The sequence below is a fragment of the Plasmodium brasilianum genome, chromosome 3, assembly GCF_023973825.1.
Source record: "Plasmodium brasilianum strain Bolivian I chromosome 3, whole genome shotgun sequence".
Classification (NCBI taxonomy): domain Eukaryota; phylum Apicomplexa; class Aconoidasida; order Haemosporida; family Plasmodiidae; genus Plasmodium; species Plasmodium brasilianum.
Window position 1 is genome coordinate 584481 of NC_090116.1, and position 14532 is coordinate 599012.

At 29.0% G+C, this 14532-nt stretch overlaps 3 protein-coding genes across 3 annotated transcripts; 1 reads left to right on the forward strand and 2 right to left on the reverse strand.

The window, feature by feature from the left end:
• Positions 1 to 152: 152 nt before the first annotated feature.
• On the reverse strand, positions 153 to 2453 carry MKS88_000921 (ribosome biogenesis GTPase A; the record flags this gene model as incomplete). The annotated part of the gene is made up of 1 exon (XM_067219566.1): positions 153 to 2453. One exon carries the CDS (start codon positions 2451 to 2453, stop codon positions 153 to 155), a length of 2301 nt encoding a protein of 766 aa, XP_067075288.1.
• A 3295-nt stretch (positions 2454 to 5748) lies between these two features.
• MKS88_000922 (uncharacterized protein) lies at positions 5749 to 9879 on the forward strand (the record flags this gene model as incomplete). The annotated part of the gene is made up of 1 exon (XM_067219567.1): positions 5749 to 9879. One exon carries the CDS (start codon positions 5749 to 5751, stop codon positions 9877 to 9879), a length of 4131 nt encoding a protein of 1376 aa, XP_067075289.1.
• A 1444-nt stretch (positions 9880 to 11323) lies between these two features.
• Positions 11324 to 14254, reverse strand: MKS88_000923 (uncharacterized protein; the record flags this gene model as incomplete). The annotated part of the gene is made up of 1 exon (XM_067219568.1): positions 11324 to 14254. The coding sequence occupies one exon, from the start codon at positions 14252 to 14254 to the stop codon at positions 11324 to 11326; it is 2931 nt and encodes a 976-aa protein (XP_067075290.1).
• Between the last annotated feature and the right edge of the window lie 278 nt (positions 14255 to 14532).

The window sequence follows — 14532 nt, forward strand, 5'->3', positions numbered from 1 at the left end:
AAAAAGGATGCAGAAAGAACCACGATCGAAACAGATAGCAGAATATCAATTAGGATGTCTATAAAAAACATCAATCAAACTGCTTACCAAACCGAGAACAAAACGGTCAACAAAACTGCTAACTAAACCGCTAACATGCAAAGCATGTGCACTCACCAGCCTACATATTTGTCACTCTGCTGGCGCACGAACTCCCGGGATACACGGAGTGTTATCGACCTTCTGTTGAAGTAGAGGGGATAATTGAGGGTAAGCCTGCCAAGATAATTTTTCCTAAAGTCAGTTACTAACCGCATTGAGGCTTGGTTTATATCATTGTGAAATCTATCTCTTGCTAACTTTTGAATGAAATGGTAAGGAGAAAATTTGCCTTCACAATTTACGCATTCTGTAAAGTTAATTTGGTATCTTTTTATAATTTTTTGCAAGTCTATATATTCATTATCATATAGATAGGCATTATACAAATTTTGCATTAAAACTTCAGCAATATTATATATATCATACATTTTAGGGGATATATGATTACATAGAGCTAAAAGATAGATATTATTTTCTACGTGCATGTAACTGTTATAATTTTTAATATTAACTACATTATCAATTGAATAATCATTTGAATTGTTACAATTATAAATTTTTTCTAAAATCATATTATTTTTATTATATTGTTTTTCTCTCAACTTGTATAAATTTTGTGATAGAATACCCGGAGTGTCTATAAGTTCATATTTTTTTGTAGCATACATATTAATATTAGTAGTTAATCCTGGGTGATCATAAGATTTCGTTTTTTTAAGTTCTAATATACGATTAATTAAAGCTGATTTACCTACATTAGGTAAACCTAAAAAAATGCATTTGACTTTATAATTGTATAAACCTTTTTTTTTCTTACTTTCAATTATATGTTGACATAATCTATTAATTAGTTTTTTTAAAACAATAATTTCTTTTTTTCCATTTTTAGCATCTACAAATATTACTGCACTCTTTTTCATTTGATTCATCATATATTCTTTATTAATATTTTTATTAAACTTCTTATCATACCAATATAATTTACGTCGGTAGTAATTCCCCCATTCTTCATTACCTTTCAGAGAAGACCTATCACAATTTGTGTATACGATAATCTTTGGTTTATTTGTATGAATATCGAACATATTAAGAGCATACAAATCATCAAATACAAAAGGAATGATACCATTCCTTACTTCTATAATTATATCACTCATTTTTATATACTCAGGTATTTTTGTAATTACACGTTTCATAAATTTTGGGAACCAGTGTACTTTAACTCTACCACATAATATATCTTCATTTAAATTACCTGTTATGATATTTTCATTTTTATAATGTAAACAACTTTTTACATTTTCTTTAAATAATTGTAATGCTGAAATATTATTTTTTGAAAATAATTTTTTTCCTTCTTCTTCATCATCTGATATGAGATCTTCTTTTGTTATTTTATCCTTTTCCTCTTTTATATCCAGTAATAATTTGGCACTCTCTATTTTCGTATTCGCAAACATTTGTTCACTAAATGTGCTGCATTTTCTTGCCTGTGCATAATTTTTTTCAGGTTTAAAAAAATTTACATTTTCTATGAGTGGATCTCCATTAGAACTGCTGCTGTTTTTTCCCTGTATGAGCTTGCCTAATTGAGGGTATTCATTTGCCCCTTCATCGGCATCTTCCCCTCTATCAGCATTTGCATCTCCATCCGCATTTCCATCAGCATCTCTAATATCGCCTATATCCCCACTGCTCCTTTCTTCCGATTTCCCCTCCCCCATGGCGATGTGCCCCTCACCGGTGCTGCTATCCCCCTTTTTGTAAAAATTTCTCATACTTTTCAGTATGACAGACCTCTCTTTCAATTTGTTTATCATATAACTATATTGTGTAAATAAAAAATTGTTAATATTTTCTTTCATGAGAAAAGTTATTTTAAGGTTTTCATGAACTTTCTGACTTACGTTATTATCCTCTTCTTCCTCTTTTATCAGTTTTTTATATTCATCTTTATAGCTCTTTCGCAATATTTTTCTAATTTCTTCTTTGTAAGTACTAACATTTTCTTTAAGTATTTTTAATTTTTCTGCTTCTAATTTAGTATAATTTTCTTCAGCCTTTTTATTGAAATATTCATCAAAGGTTGAAATGTCTTCTTCATCTACTATATCCTTTTGCCCTTTTCCTACTTCATTATTGTATTTACTGTTCATATAATATTTGGAAAGAATTGTCCTTCGACAGTTATTCGACTTACTTAAAAAAAATTTTTTTTTTAATATTCCTTTTCCTTTCATGTGTCCTCTTATCAAATTATGCCTTCCCGTGTTACTCGTTTTTATGTTTTTACTTTTGCCGTACGTTTTTAGACGAATACACAACATAGCATTTGTTATACTTATCAGAAGAAGGAAATATTTAAGGTGCATTTTTAGTATAACTTTTTTGTGTATTGTAACCTCTAGACAAGAGCTGTTTCCTTTTGCTTCGTGTGAACGTATGCTTCCGCACAGTTACACCCACACAGTTGCACCCATACGGATACACCTACACACACGCATGCACACGTGCTATCTCCTTAACCAAAATGAAATGTATCTATTTCACATGGACACTGTTTACATGCAGTTTCACTGAGTATACAGATTTTCCCCCAGTTTGGTTTGACTATATATAATTTTCTTGTTTCTTTCAAAATAAATTCAACAGTCTCACAATGATGTAACAAAATGATACTATAATATTTGAGTTACGAAGAGGGGACCCTTTTTTTTAAAGCTATAATCTTAGCAATAAACCGAGGTGTGCTTTAAACACATACGTACATGCACACATGCACATATGCACATATGCACACATACACGTATATGCACATGTACACACGCATAATATACCTCTCTTTTTGCGACGCTAAAAGGCCCCCTTTCTTTGATGCAAGAAGTGGAGAGGACATTCCCTAAAGCAGGATACCTGGGTAAACTTCTTTCTTCGCATATTTATGCATTATTCCTTTTATACGTGTTTAAAAAGATCTACTTTTTGTGTTTTATGTTTTGCGATTTACATTTTATGTTTTGCGATTTACATTTTATGTTTTGTTATTTACATTTTATGTTTTGTTATTTACATTTTATGTTTTGTTATTTACATTTTATGTTTTGTTATTTACATTTTATGTTTTGTTATTTACATTTTATGTTTTGAGTATTACGCTTTGCTTTTTATTCTGCTCTTTTTTTTTTTTTTTTTTTTTTAAAAGAAAAGATAAAGTTAATTCATTTGAGCTACAACGAAATATTCATTTTTGCCTTTAAAAGGATTTTTATTTAATGTGCGATGACGACGATATATTTTTCAGTTTGTACGAGAATTAGGATTTTTGTTTTGTTTTCATTTTTTTTTTTCAGTCATTAGAAATTTATTTTATTTGTTTCCATGTCGCTTCCTATTTTATTACTTTATTTTATTATTTTATTCTGTTATTATTTCATTTTATTTTTTTATTATCTTATTTTGCTTATATCTACTCCTTTCATGGAAGCAATCTCTCCGCACAGTAAAATGAAAAACTTTTTTTTCTTTTTTTTTTTTTTGTTGTAAGTTCCTTTTAATATATTGCTATCGAAGGGAAAATTGCTTAGTACTTAAAGGTATGTTTTCCTTTTTTTTTTCTCCCTTTTTTTTCCTTTTTGTTTTTGCCCTTTTTGTTCTTATTGCTTATTACAAGAAAGTTTATTCCTTACTATCGCATATTTGCCAATTATAAATGCATTTCTGAAACGCTCAAAATGCGTTTAATTAATGAATACCCTTTTTTTACCCTTCTCTATAATTATAAATCTGACAGTACGATTCAGCACAATGCAGTACAAAATACGCCTCAATGCGGAATAGTACTGTTCAATACTGTACACACTATACAATAAAAAAAAAAAAAAAAAAATTTAAGAGTGCTTAACCTTTTTAAAATAAAAAAACGGAGAATACATTATTAATAATATAAATAATAATTACATAAAAAATTTCGTATGGAAGGAATATACCACAGATTTTTTTTCCTTAGCATTCCTTCTCAGAGTTAGCAGTGGGAATTGTTTCAATTACCCATTATGCTCGTCTACATTTTTACACATCACACAAACAAATTTATACGAACAGTTGTTATCTCTTTGTTTTGTATTTTTCTTTAGTTTACTTAGACAGTTTTATATGAAATACAGAAATTTAGTTTACCAGCTGTTCAAATTTACTTCGCGCGGGTTTTTGGACATTTTGTGTGTGCACTTGTTCGGAGTGTACATAAGCATTTACATATGTATGTTCCTTTGCTACCATTATTTAATACTGCATTGTATTGTGTTATACTACACTATACTATATTACTTTATTTTATTATTTATTATTTATTATTTTATTTTATTATTTATTATTTTATTATTTATTATTTTATTTTATTTTATTATTTATTATTTTATTTTATTATTTATTATTTTATTTTATTAATTATTATTTGTTTTTTTTTATATTACATCATTTAACATTACATCACAGTATATCGTATTATATTGTGTAAAAAATAAAGACATTGAAATTTTGTTCACATGCATTTATTATGCATACATTGTTTTTATTTCCTTTCTCGTTTATGCCCTTTTTACTCAAATATACTTTTACGTATGTTTGACAAAATCAGTAGAACTACAATTCATGAGTTATACTGAAAAATGTATTCCTTTTCATTTTTGCAAATAAAAAAAAAAAAAAAAAAATTATTCAGCCATAAGAAATAAATACATATATATAATACATTGCACTGTTTACGCAAAAATTTAATACGTATGTAAAAAAAAAAAAAAATCATACAAAACAACGAAATAATGAAATAACGAAATAATGATATAACGAAATAATGATATAACGAAATAACGATATAACGAAATAATGATATAACGAAATAATGATATAACGAAATAAGGAAATAACGAAATAAGGAAATAACGAAATAAGGAAATAACAAAATATGATATAACGAAATAATGATATAACAAAATACTACTTTTTCTTTTTTCTACGAAAAATTTGTTTTGAAGAATTAAAAAAAAAAAAAAAAAAAAAAAAATTGAAATATAAAAGGAGAAATTAGCAATATGCTAAGTGTATTTACTCCATTTTACACTCTTTCGATAATTTTGTGTATTTTAAGGGATGAAAGGCAACAGTGAAAAACGAAAGAAAAAAGTGAAATCAAAGTGACAGCAAAAAGCGACAGCAAAGAATTAACGCGAAATATTACGCCAAAATTAATATAATTCAAGTTTACCCGTTCACCATTTATTTTATTTTATTTTATTTATTTTTTATTATTTTTTATTTTTTTATATTTCGCCTGTGTACAGTTATATTGCATATGTATGCATGTGCTAACACATAAATGCACACAAACATATGTTATACGTACATTCAAACGCTATTATATGATTATGTACCATCATAGACATCACACCATGCATACCTAAAGGGCTTAATATTTAATGCCCGCATTTTTACACCCCTCTACTAAGTCTTTTCCTTACTACACATATGACAAATACTACACATATGACAAATACTACACATATGACAAATACTACACATATGACAAATACTGCACATATGTTAAATACTGCACATATGTTAAATACTACACATATTTGAGATATTCTCTTTTTTTTTTTTTTTTTGTAAATGGAAAATAACTTATTTACACAGAGCTTATATTTTAAAGGATTCAACAAAAAAAAAATAAATTATTCAAACGTGAATGAAAACACAAAATTTGCAAGTTCAGACAAGTATAATTTGAATATATCTAAGTCAGTGACACCCATGAAAAATATGAACGAAGACAGCAATTTGCGTACATTGAATGCACAAAATTTAAACTCACACTTAAATGCTACATATCAATCCTTAAAAAATATGAATAATGAAAATGATTATGTAGTTAATGCACTAACAAAACCACTAAATTTTAGTACTATGCATGGAAATTCGTCTTATCAAAGTAATAATTTGTCATTTATAAATAACAATAATATGAATGGTAATTTAAGTAATAACAATTTAAATAGCACTTATAATTTTAGCCAAAATGCAATATCAAACCAAATGAATGATATCAATAATTTAAATAATAATGTATATAGAGATATAAAAAGTTTAGACAAAGTAGACCTTAACAGCTTGAATATAAACTCATTCAGTAATAGCAGAAATATAAATATGAAGAATAATGACTACATGTTAACAGGTGCTCATCAAAAGTTCAGTTACGTAAATAGTAAGGAAATTAATACTGATGACAAATTGGGGCGTGATAAAATTAGTCATAGTAAAGTTAATGGTATCAGTGTCAATCAAGCCAATGTCAGCCGCGCCAATATCAACAGCTCCATTCTCAACAATAACAAAATAAACAATAACAAAATTAATATTAACAATTGCAGTGCCGATCTTAAAGATGATTGCTTGAATGCGTACAGCATAAACCTGAACGCAGGAAATATAGCATCACTCGGTAATAATAATGTGAGTAGTAGTACCTACGAAGTTAGTAATCATGTTAACAACAATTTGAAAGAAAGCATGTATAATAGCATGTATAACCATGCCAATCAGAGCAATGCTAATATGAATAGTATAAATTTTAATAATATAAAAAACAATTTAAGCAATTTTATGAATCCCAGGATGTTGATTGGAAGGAATGTACCAAGAAGCAATTTTAACAATGATCTCATGGTTACAAATTCTTTAATCAATAAAATGGAAGATGCTGTAAATAGTAGTAATAACATCGGCAGTGGTAACGTCATTAGTAGCAGCGGTAATAATAAAGGCACCAGCTTGAAGCTGTTTGACAGTAACTTGAACAAACTGAAAGAAACAGAAACTGCATCTAGCATTGTTAACACTCAGCTTAGTCATAATATTTCCCTAAATTCTTTTGCGAATACTTTAAACAGTCACCCTAGTAATAACAATAATAGTAACCATACTGGAAGTGGTATTAATAGCAGCAGCTGCAACCAGTTCGGTAATTTGAACAATAAACTGAGCGCATATAACATTTCTCTTGCTCCTAATGCTAACATTGTAGGTAGTAACAGTGTCTTAAAGAATGTATTAAACAACACGGTCAATAACAAAATGAACATTCCCACCATACATGTTCAGGGAGGAGGAAACCTCACTACTTTTAATAAAAATATTATGAACAGTTCATCCATTATGAATAGTAATACTAATAATAATACCAGTAATAATAATACCAGTAATAATAATAATGATAATAATAATAATAATATCACGGCGGATTCAATTATGAATCAGTTTGCAAGCGTGAATAGTAGTAGAGGCAATGTAAATAATTTAAGTAGTGATATTAACTTGGCCTCTTTCTCTAACTTGCCAAATAATACAAATATAGCAAATATGTCAAACATGACCAATATGGTCAGTATACCCAATTTGAATAAATCGAATAGCAATTTTTTGAATTTGACTCGAACGACAAAAGGGATCAGTGACAGCAACTACTTAAACGTAAGGGCAGATGTAAATAATTATAATTTTATGAATGATAAGGAAAATATAAAAGATTTCAATAGTATAAACGATACTAATAAAAATAGTATACTTAATAAAGCTCCTTCAAATATAAACAGTATAAGTTTGTTTAACAACAACATTAATTTACTAAAAAAAAACATCACTGGAATGGAAGGCCCGGGGGGGATGAGTGGAGCAGTAGGCATGAACAACATGAACAGCATAAACAGCATGAACAGCATGAACAACATGAACAACATGAACAGCATGAACAACATGAACAACATGAACAACCTGAACAACCTGAACAACCTGAACAACCTGAACAACCTGAACAACCTGAACAACATGGGTGGCATAAATTATATGAACAGCTACAAGGGACTGGGTACGTTTAAAGGGGAGAAGGAATTGAAGTTAAACGAATCTAACATTGCAGACATAGGTAAAGATATTGTAATTAACAAAAACAGGCATGTTGATAGTATTGTGCTTAAAAATAATATGATCCATAATAATATTAGTACTGATAATTATGAAAACTTATTAAAACAATTATGTACACCTATAAAAAATAGGTCAGCAAATAATAACATCGAAAATTTTAATGATGCCATAAATTTAGAAGAACTTAATAATGAAAATAATAATATATCTGTTAATGAAAACGTGGCAACTTCTGGGAATTCCATGTTGAACAGTATTACAGTGGTTAGAAATGGGGATGATGAATTGTCCTTTTTGGCAAAGAAGAGCAACAGTAATGGAAATGTTAATAACAGCGGAAGCAATGACGTAGTTAACAATAGTGAGCTTCTCCTCCTTAACAACACAGAGGGGAACTTTAACCCATACATGCAAAGGGAATGGAGTAACAGCAGTAGCAATAGAAATAGTAATAATATATACGAACTGAAGAAGTTGAATTTGTTCGCTGAGAGTAAAAAAAGAGACAAAGAAAACAAACATGAAAATAAATTAAACAAAATGAAAAAGTGCAGAACTAAAGTATTCTTTTATATAAATCCGAAATATATTATTGAACCGTTAAAAAGAAAGATATACCAAAATATGTCTGTTTATATTGAAAATTTAATAAGTGATGTTAAAGCAATAGAAAATAAAAACAGAGCAGAAATTTTAACAGACTTACATAACACACCTTGGTTTTGCATGATTTTTGATTTTGATGGAATTAGCAAATTGCTCAATGTGTTCAATAAGTATTTAATTTATTCTGATTCATTGATCATTCCGGATACCCTCATACCGAATAAGCTGGATGGGGACAAAGCAACTACCGCATCTGTTGATGCTACCACTGGAAGGAATCATGACGAAGAGAAGAGTATCATAAGTAATGAAAATGGGCAGATGGAGCAGACCGGGCAGATAGAACAGAACGGGCAGATGGAGCAGAACGGGCAGATAGAACAGAACGGGCAGATAGAACAGAACGGGCAGATAGAACAGAACGGACAAATCGAGCAGAACGAGCAGAATGGTCAAAATTGCCAAAATGGTCAAAGTGCATACATGCAAAACTTTAATTACTTCTTTGAAAAGAGCGACAAGTTGGACGTGTTAAAAAGAAAGATATTCGAATACGAAAATAATATAATAGAGAATGTGGAAAAGTTAAACTACTTAAAAGAGCTGTGCATTTCTTTAAAGGAGCAAGTTAATATAAAAAAGAAAAAACTAATATTGTTAATAGAAAAAGCAAAATTAAAGAATTATACTTATAAGAGTAAAGATTTACAGACCATCCTTGATATTGAAAAAAGCTGCTTAACAAAAGGAGATCAGTTAAGTCTAAATAATGAATATTATAATATATTTAAAAAAATTAATGAAGGCTTGAATTATTTAAAAAAATATTCAAATATAATAATATCAAACCAGATCATACATAATGAAATATTAAATAATGATGACAGTATTAATTATTGCAAATCCACTATATCAACTGAAGATTTGAGTTGTGAACATAATTTGAATGAAGAAGACGAGGAGGATGATGATTATGATGATGAAGGTATTAGTAATATGCATGTATCACCAAACAATCAGAAAAATAAAAGAAAACATGTAAACACAAATGAAGAGCATTTGTTAAAAAAGAACAATGCATTAGAAAAGGTAGACGACCATATAGATAAAGAAGTACATAAAAAAAGAAAAACCATAAACCAAATAAAAAATCTGCAGTGGGAAAGAGAGGATAACGAAGAATGGGTCGATGAGTTTTTGGAGGATTTTTAAAACATTCTCCAGAAGAGGCAAATGTGGAATATTATATAAGACCACATATCAGATATCACGCAAAAAGAGATATGAACAGTCCATGGTTTATGATTATAAAATATTTTTTCATTTTTTCATTCTTTTTTTTTTTTAGTAGTATTTGTTACATATTAAAATAATTTTCACCAAGTGTGTAGTTATTACTACCATCCTTCTATCGTTCTTCCACTAAAAGAAGGCGATGGATGTCCTCTTATAAGTTAAAGAACTATCCATTAAATCTTAAACAGTAAACAATAAATTTGTGTGTCTCACTTTGTTTTATCTGTTTAACTATTTAGCTGCGTTAGTCCATACCTTCTTCGTATCCCTGCGCAAACAATCTTACAGTTTTTTATCCATTCTTATCTTTTTTTTTATCTTTTCCTATCTCTTCTTTTTTTTTATCTTTTCCTATCTCTTCTTTTTTTTTATATTTTCCTATCTCTTCTTTTTTTTTATCTTTTCCTATCTCTTCTTTTTTTTTATCTTTACCTGTCTCTTCTTTTTTTTTATATTTTCCTATCTCTTCTTTTTTTTTATCTTTACCTATCTCTTCTTTTTTTTTATATTTTCCTATCTCTTTTTTTTTTTTTTATCTTTACCTATCTCTTTTTTTTTTTTTTTCTGTGTGTATTTCATAACGAATACTGTGTGCGCAAATTATTACGCGAGCAAACAAAAGAAGGAAAATGCTTTAATTTTCGTTTGCACATGTGTACACACATATGCACCTGTATGTACACATATGTGCATGCTTGTTTTTATTTTTGTTTTATGGTGGGGATGGAAAAAAGAAAAAAAATTAAATATAAATAAATACATAAATAAACACTTAAATAAATATACATGAATAATGTACGTACAGATAAATACACATAAATAAAGGTATCCATAAATAAACGACAATTTTTCTACATTATTAAGATAATATTTATAAAACTTAAGAACGTTAAAAAATAATAAATACATAAGCATACAAGAATAAAAAAAGGAAAAAACAAAAATAAGAATAATTATTTTAAATGACGAACTCTTCAAGATACCTCCACTTATAGCAGTGCTCATTCGAAGCAATGGTAACGTTTGCAAAATTGCATAAATAAAAGAACCTTCTCGCTGTATATACTTGTCGATTTTACTCTTTCCAGCACTTAATTTTGTAAAAATAAAAAAAAAAAAAAGAAAGAAGTAGAAGTGAAGTATAGAGAAGAGACCTTGTTCTCACCTCTTTATCGGTCAAGCGTGTACATGTTACTAATACATGTACAGGCGGCTATAACTCCAACTTTTGGTAGATCAGACAAAAAGGTGAAAAATGAAGTTGCTTGTTTTAGAGGTACGAAATGAGACCCAAACTTCCACGGTAATTGTAACGGACGAGGGAAAAACGCAAATCTCACGCACAGTCCTCGACAATTTCTTATATTTTGAACAACATTCCTTTATGGTTTTTGCTCAGATTATTGTTATACTGACATTTTATATTATTATATTCTTCTATACATGATAGAGATAAAAGAATTGGGTATGTATTTATTTTATTTATGTATCTTTTCCATTCAACATTTTCATTCCACTTAATACTATAATACCCGTGCAATAGTAAATTATATTTGCATCCTTTCATTATTGTAGATATGTTGATGTTCGTATTTTGGAGGTTTGACTTTTCTATAACTGCGTTAGTGTTGATTTCGTTTCTCTCGTTGAATAGTCCATCGTAGAAGTTCTCCTTGTCTTGGTCCCCACTTCTTTCTCTTTCCTTCTGCACCTCCGATTCGTCATCCACTTCGGCTTCTACTCTATCAACTATCCCAGCTTCTATGCTGTTACCTACCCCGGATTCTATGCTGTTACCTATCCCAGCTTCTATGCTGTTACCTATCCCAGCTTCTATGCTGTTACCTATCCCAGCTTCTATGCTGTTACCTATCCCAGCTTCTATGCTGTTACCTATCCCAGCTTCTATGCTGTTACCTATCCCAGCTTCTATGCTGTTACCTACCCCGGATTCTATGCTGTTACCTACCCCTGATTCTATGCTGTTACCTACCCCGGATTCTACTTGTTCACCTACCCCATCCTTTACATCATCAAATTTATGTGTGTCTGTTTCGGCGGCCAGCTCGACCTTCATTTTTTTCAAACTCCGATAACCCTCGTTCTGGGGATGGTAAGACCTCTTTTCATTTGCGCATTTGCTTTTTATGAATATAAATTTCCCATCGTGCGTCGAAAATAAGGAAGTCAGAATGAAGAAGACCTCCTCATTACTGTGTTCAACTTGTACATCCCATCCCAAAAGATAAAGGAATGCTTCTCTATAGCTCTTTATTTGGCTAGTATAATAAATTTTAATAACTTCAATTTTGGACTTTAAATATAAAATTTCATTTCTCATATTTGTTAATTCTATTTCGTCCATGGATTTTAAACTTTCGATATCTCTGTAGAGAACACTTATATCATCCTTATTACAATAATGACTATGATTACTACTAACACTATTATTACTATTATTATTATTGTATAAGTCTGTGGAAAGAGCTTTATTACCTTTACTCTCCTTATTGTTCATTTTATTGTCAAACTGCACCTTTTTTATTGTTTCTTTCAAGTCTCTTATGACAGTATCATTTTTCTCATTATCTTCACGCCATTGGTTTTTCACATGTGTTAAATCATTTTCTAAATATACAATTTTGTTTTTATAATTCTCTACTTCTTCTTTAAGATATATTATTTCCTTCTTATGAAACTGCAATTCTTCTGCAAACATTTCTGCATTTTTTTGTTTTAAATAAAAACTTTCGTACTCACTTTTATATTTCTTCATATTTTCATTTAATTCTTCTATTAATTTTTCCTTCTCTTGATTGTCTTTTTTTATCATGTCGTATTTGGTTTTGTAGTCTGTCAGAAGCTTCTCAAAATTTGCGCCCTCTAATTTTATACTATCAAATGTTGTACTCCCAAATTTTGAACTCTCAAAATTTTTACTCCCCGCTTCCTTCGCATTAGCATCAGCGTCTTCATCACCATCAGCACAAGCAGTATTACTATCATCACCTCCATCGTCTTTTTCATTACCACCTCTTTGAAGCTGCATTTCGGACTCAGAACACGCCTCCCTATTCAAACCCTCCCCTTGTTTTTCTGCCTTTCCCTGGTTTCGTTGGACCGTGTTACTGTTACCCTTGCCCCTATCATGGACACCCTTTGCCTTGTTCAACTCGTACAAATAATCTCTTTTAAGCAATTCATACTTTTTTTCTAAAAACCTAATTTTGTTTTTCAAAATTCTTAGCTCTAAATTCTTATCCTCACTATTTTGTTTTTCTATTTCTATATCAATTGACAACTTTTTGTATTTCACTTCTAAGTCTGTCTTTGTAAAATTAACTTGATTGTACTTATTATATATATCATTCAAGCTTTTTTTTAAATTCTCAATATTTATGGCTTTATCATTTATATACAATTTGGAAAACTTCATCCATTCGTTTAGTTGCTCTGTTAGTTTATTATTCTCTATTTGATGATTTAAAATACTGTTTTTCAGTTCTTTAATATTTTCGAATCTTTCTTTATCTCTATATTTGAATATTTCTAATTCTTTTATTTTGCTTTCCAATATATCAATTTTGCTTTCTAATAATGGAATTTTTTTACATTTCTCTTTATACTGAGAACATAAAACAATCATGCTTTTATACTGTTGTCTTTCCTTGGATGTTATTTCATCATTTTTTTTTAAAATTTCTATATTTTCTTTTAATTTTTTTATTTCTAATTTATATTTTAATACTTCATCATCCGTTATATTATCTAACAGATTATTATTTATTATACTTTTTTCTCCTTTTAAATATATACGAAATTCGTCAATTTTATTATTTAGCTTATCTACTGTTACATCCTTTTCTTTTATTTTTTCTTTTAAATTTTCATTTTCATATTTACACATATTTAAATTTTTATAACATTCGTTTAGTTTTTCCTCCAAGTTTTTGCACTTGTCCTTGTTCTCTTTTTTTAAATTTACTAGTTTTTCTTCTAGAACGAATGTGAACTCCTTCAACTTTTTGTAGTTTTTTTCAATTACCATCCTTTTACCAAATTCTTGTTTTAATTTTCTTGAAATATCTTCTCCTTCGATACTACTACTCTCCTTATTGTTGTTCTTGTCATCACTGTCGCATTCTTGTTTATTTACAGTTATGTTTCTCTTCAAAAGATCGTTTTCTTCTTTAAGCTTTTTACACTCATTCTTAAAAAGTGCAGCCAGTTTTCTCAATTTCAAAATTTCTTCATCTTTACTTTTGTCTTGTGTTTCGTTGTTACTTTTCATTCTGACATCAAAATTGGACAACGACTAGCCAAAGAAGGGGATCAAGGTCGCATTCGTACAAAGCGCATACGTACACTTGATCATACATACATACGTAAATACATATATATATATATATATATATATATATATATATATATATATATATATATATTTATTTATTTATTTATATATATGAATGTATCTTTGTCCTTATGTATGTATGTCTACATATATGCAAATGTACGCACAAATATGAGAATTGCTACAAAAAGCTAATCATGAGCACAAACAGAAAA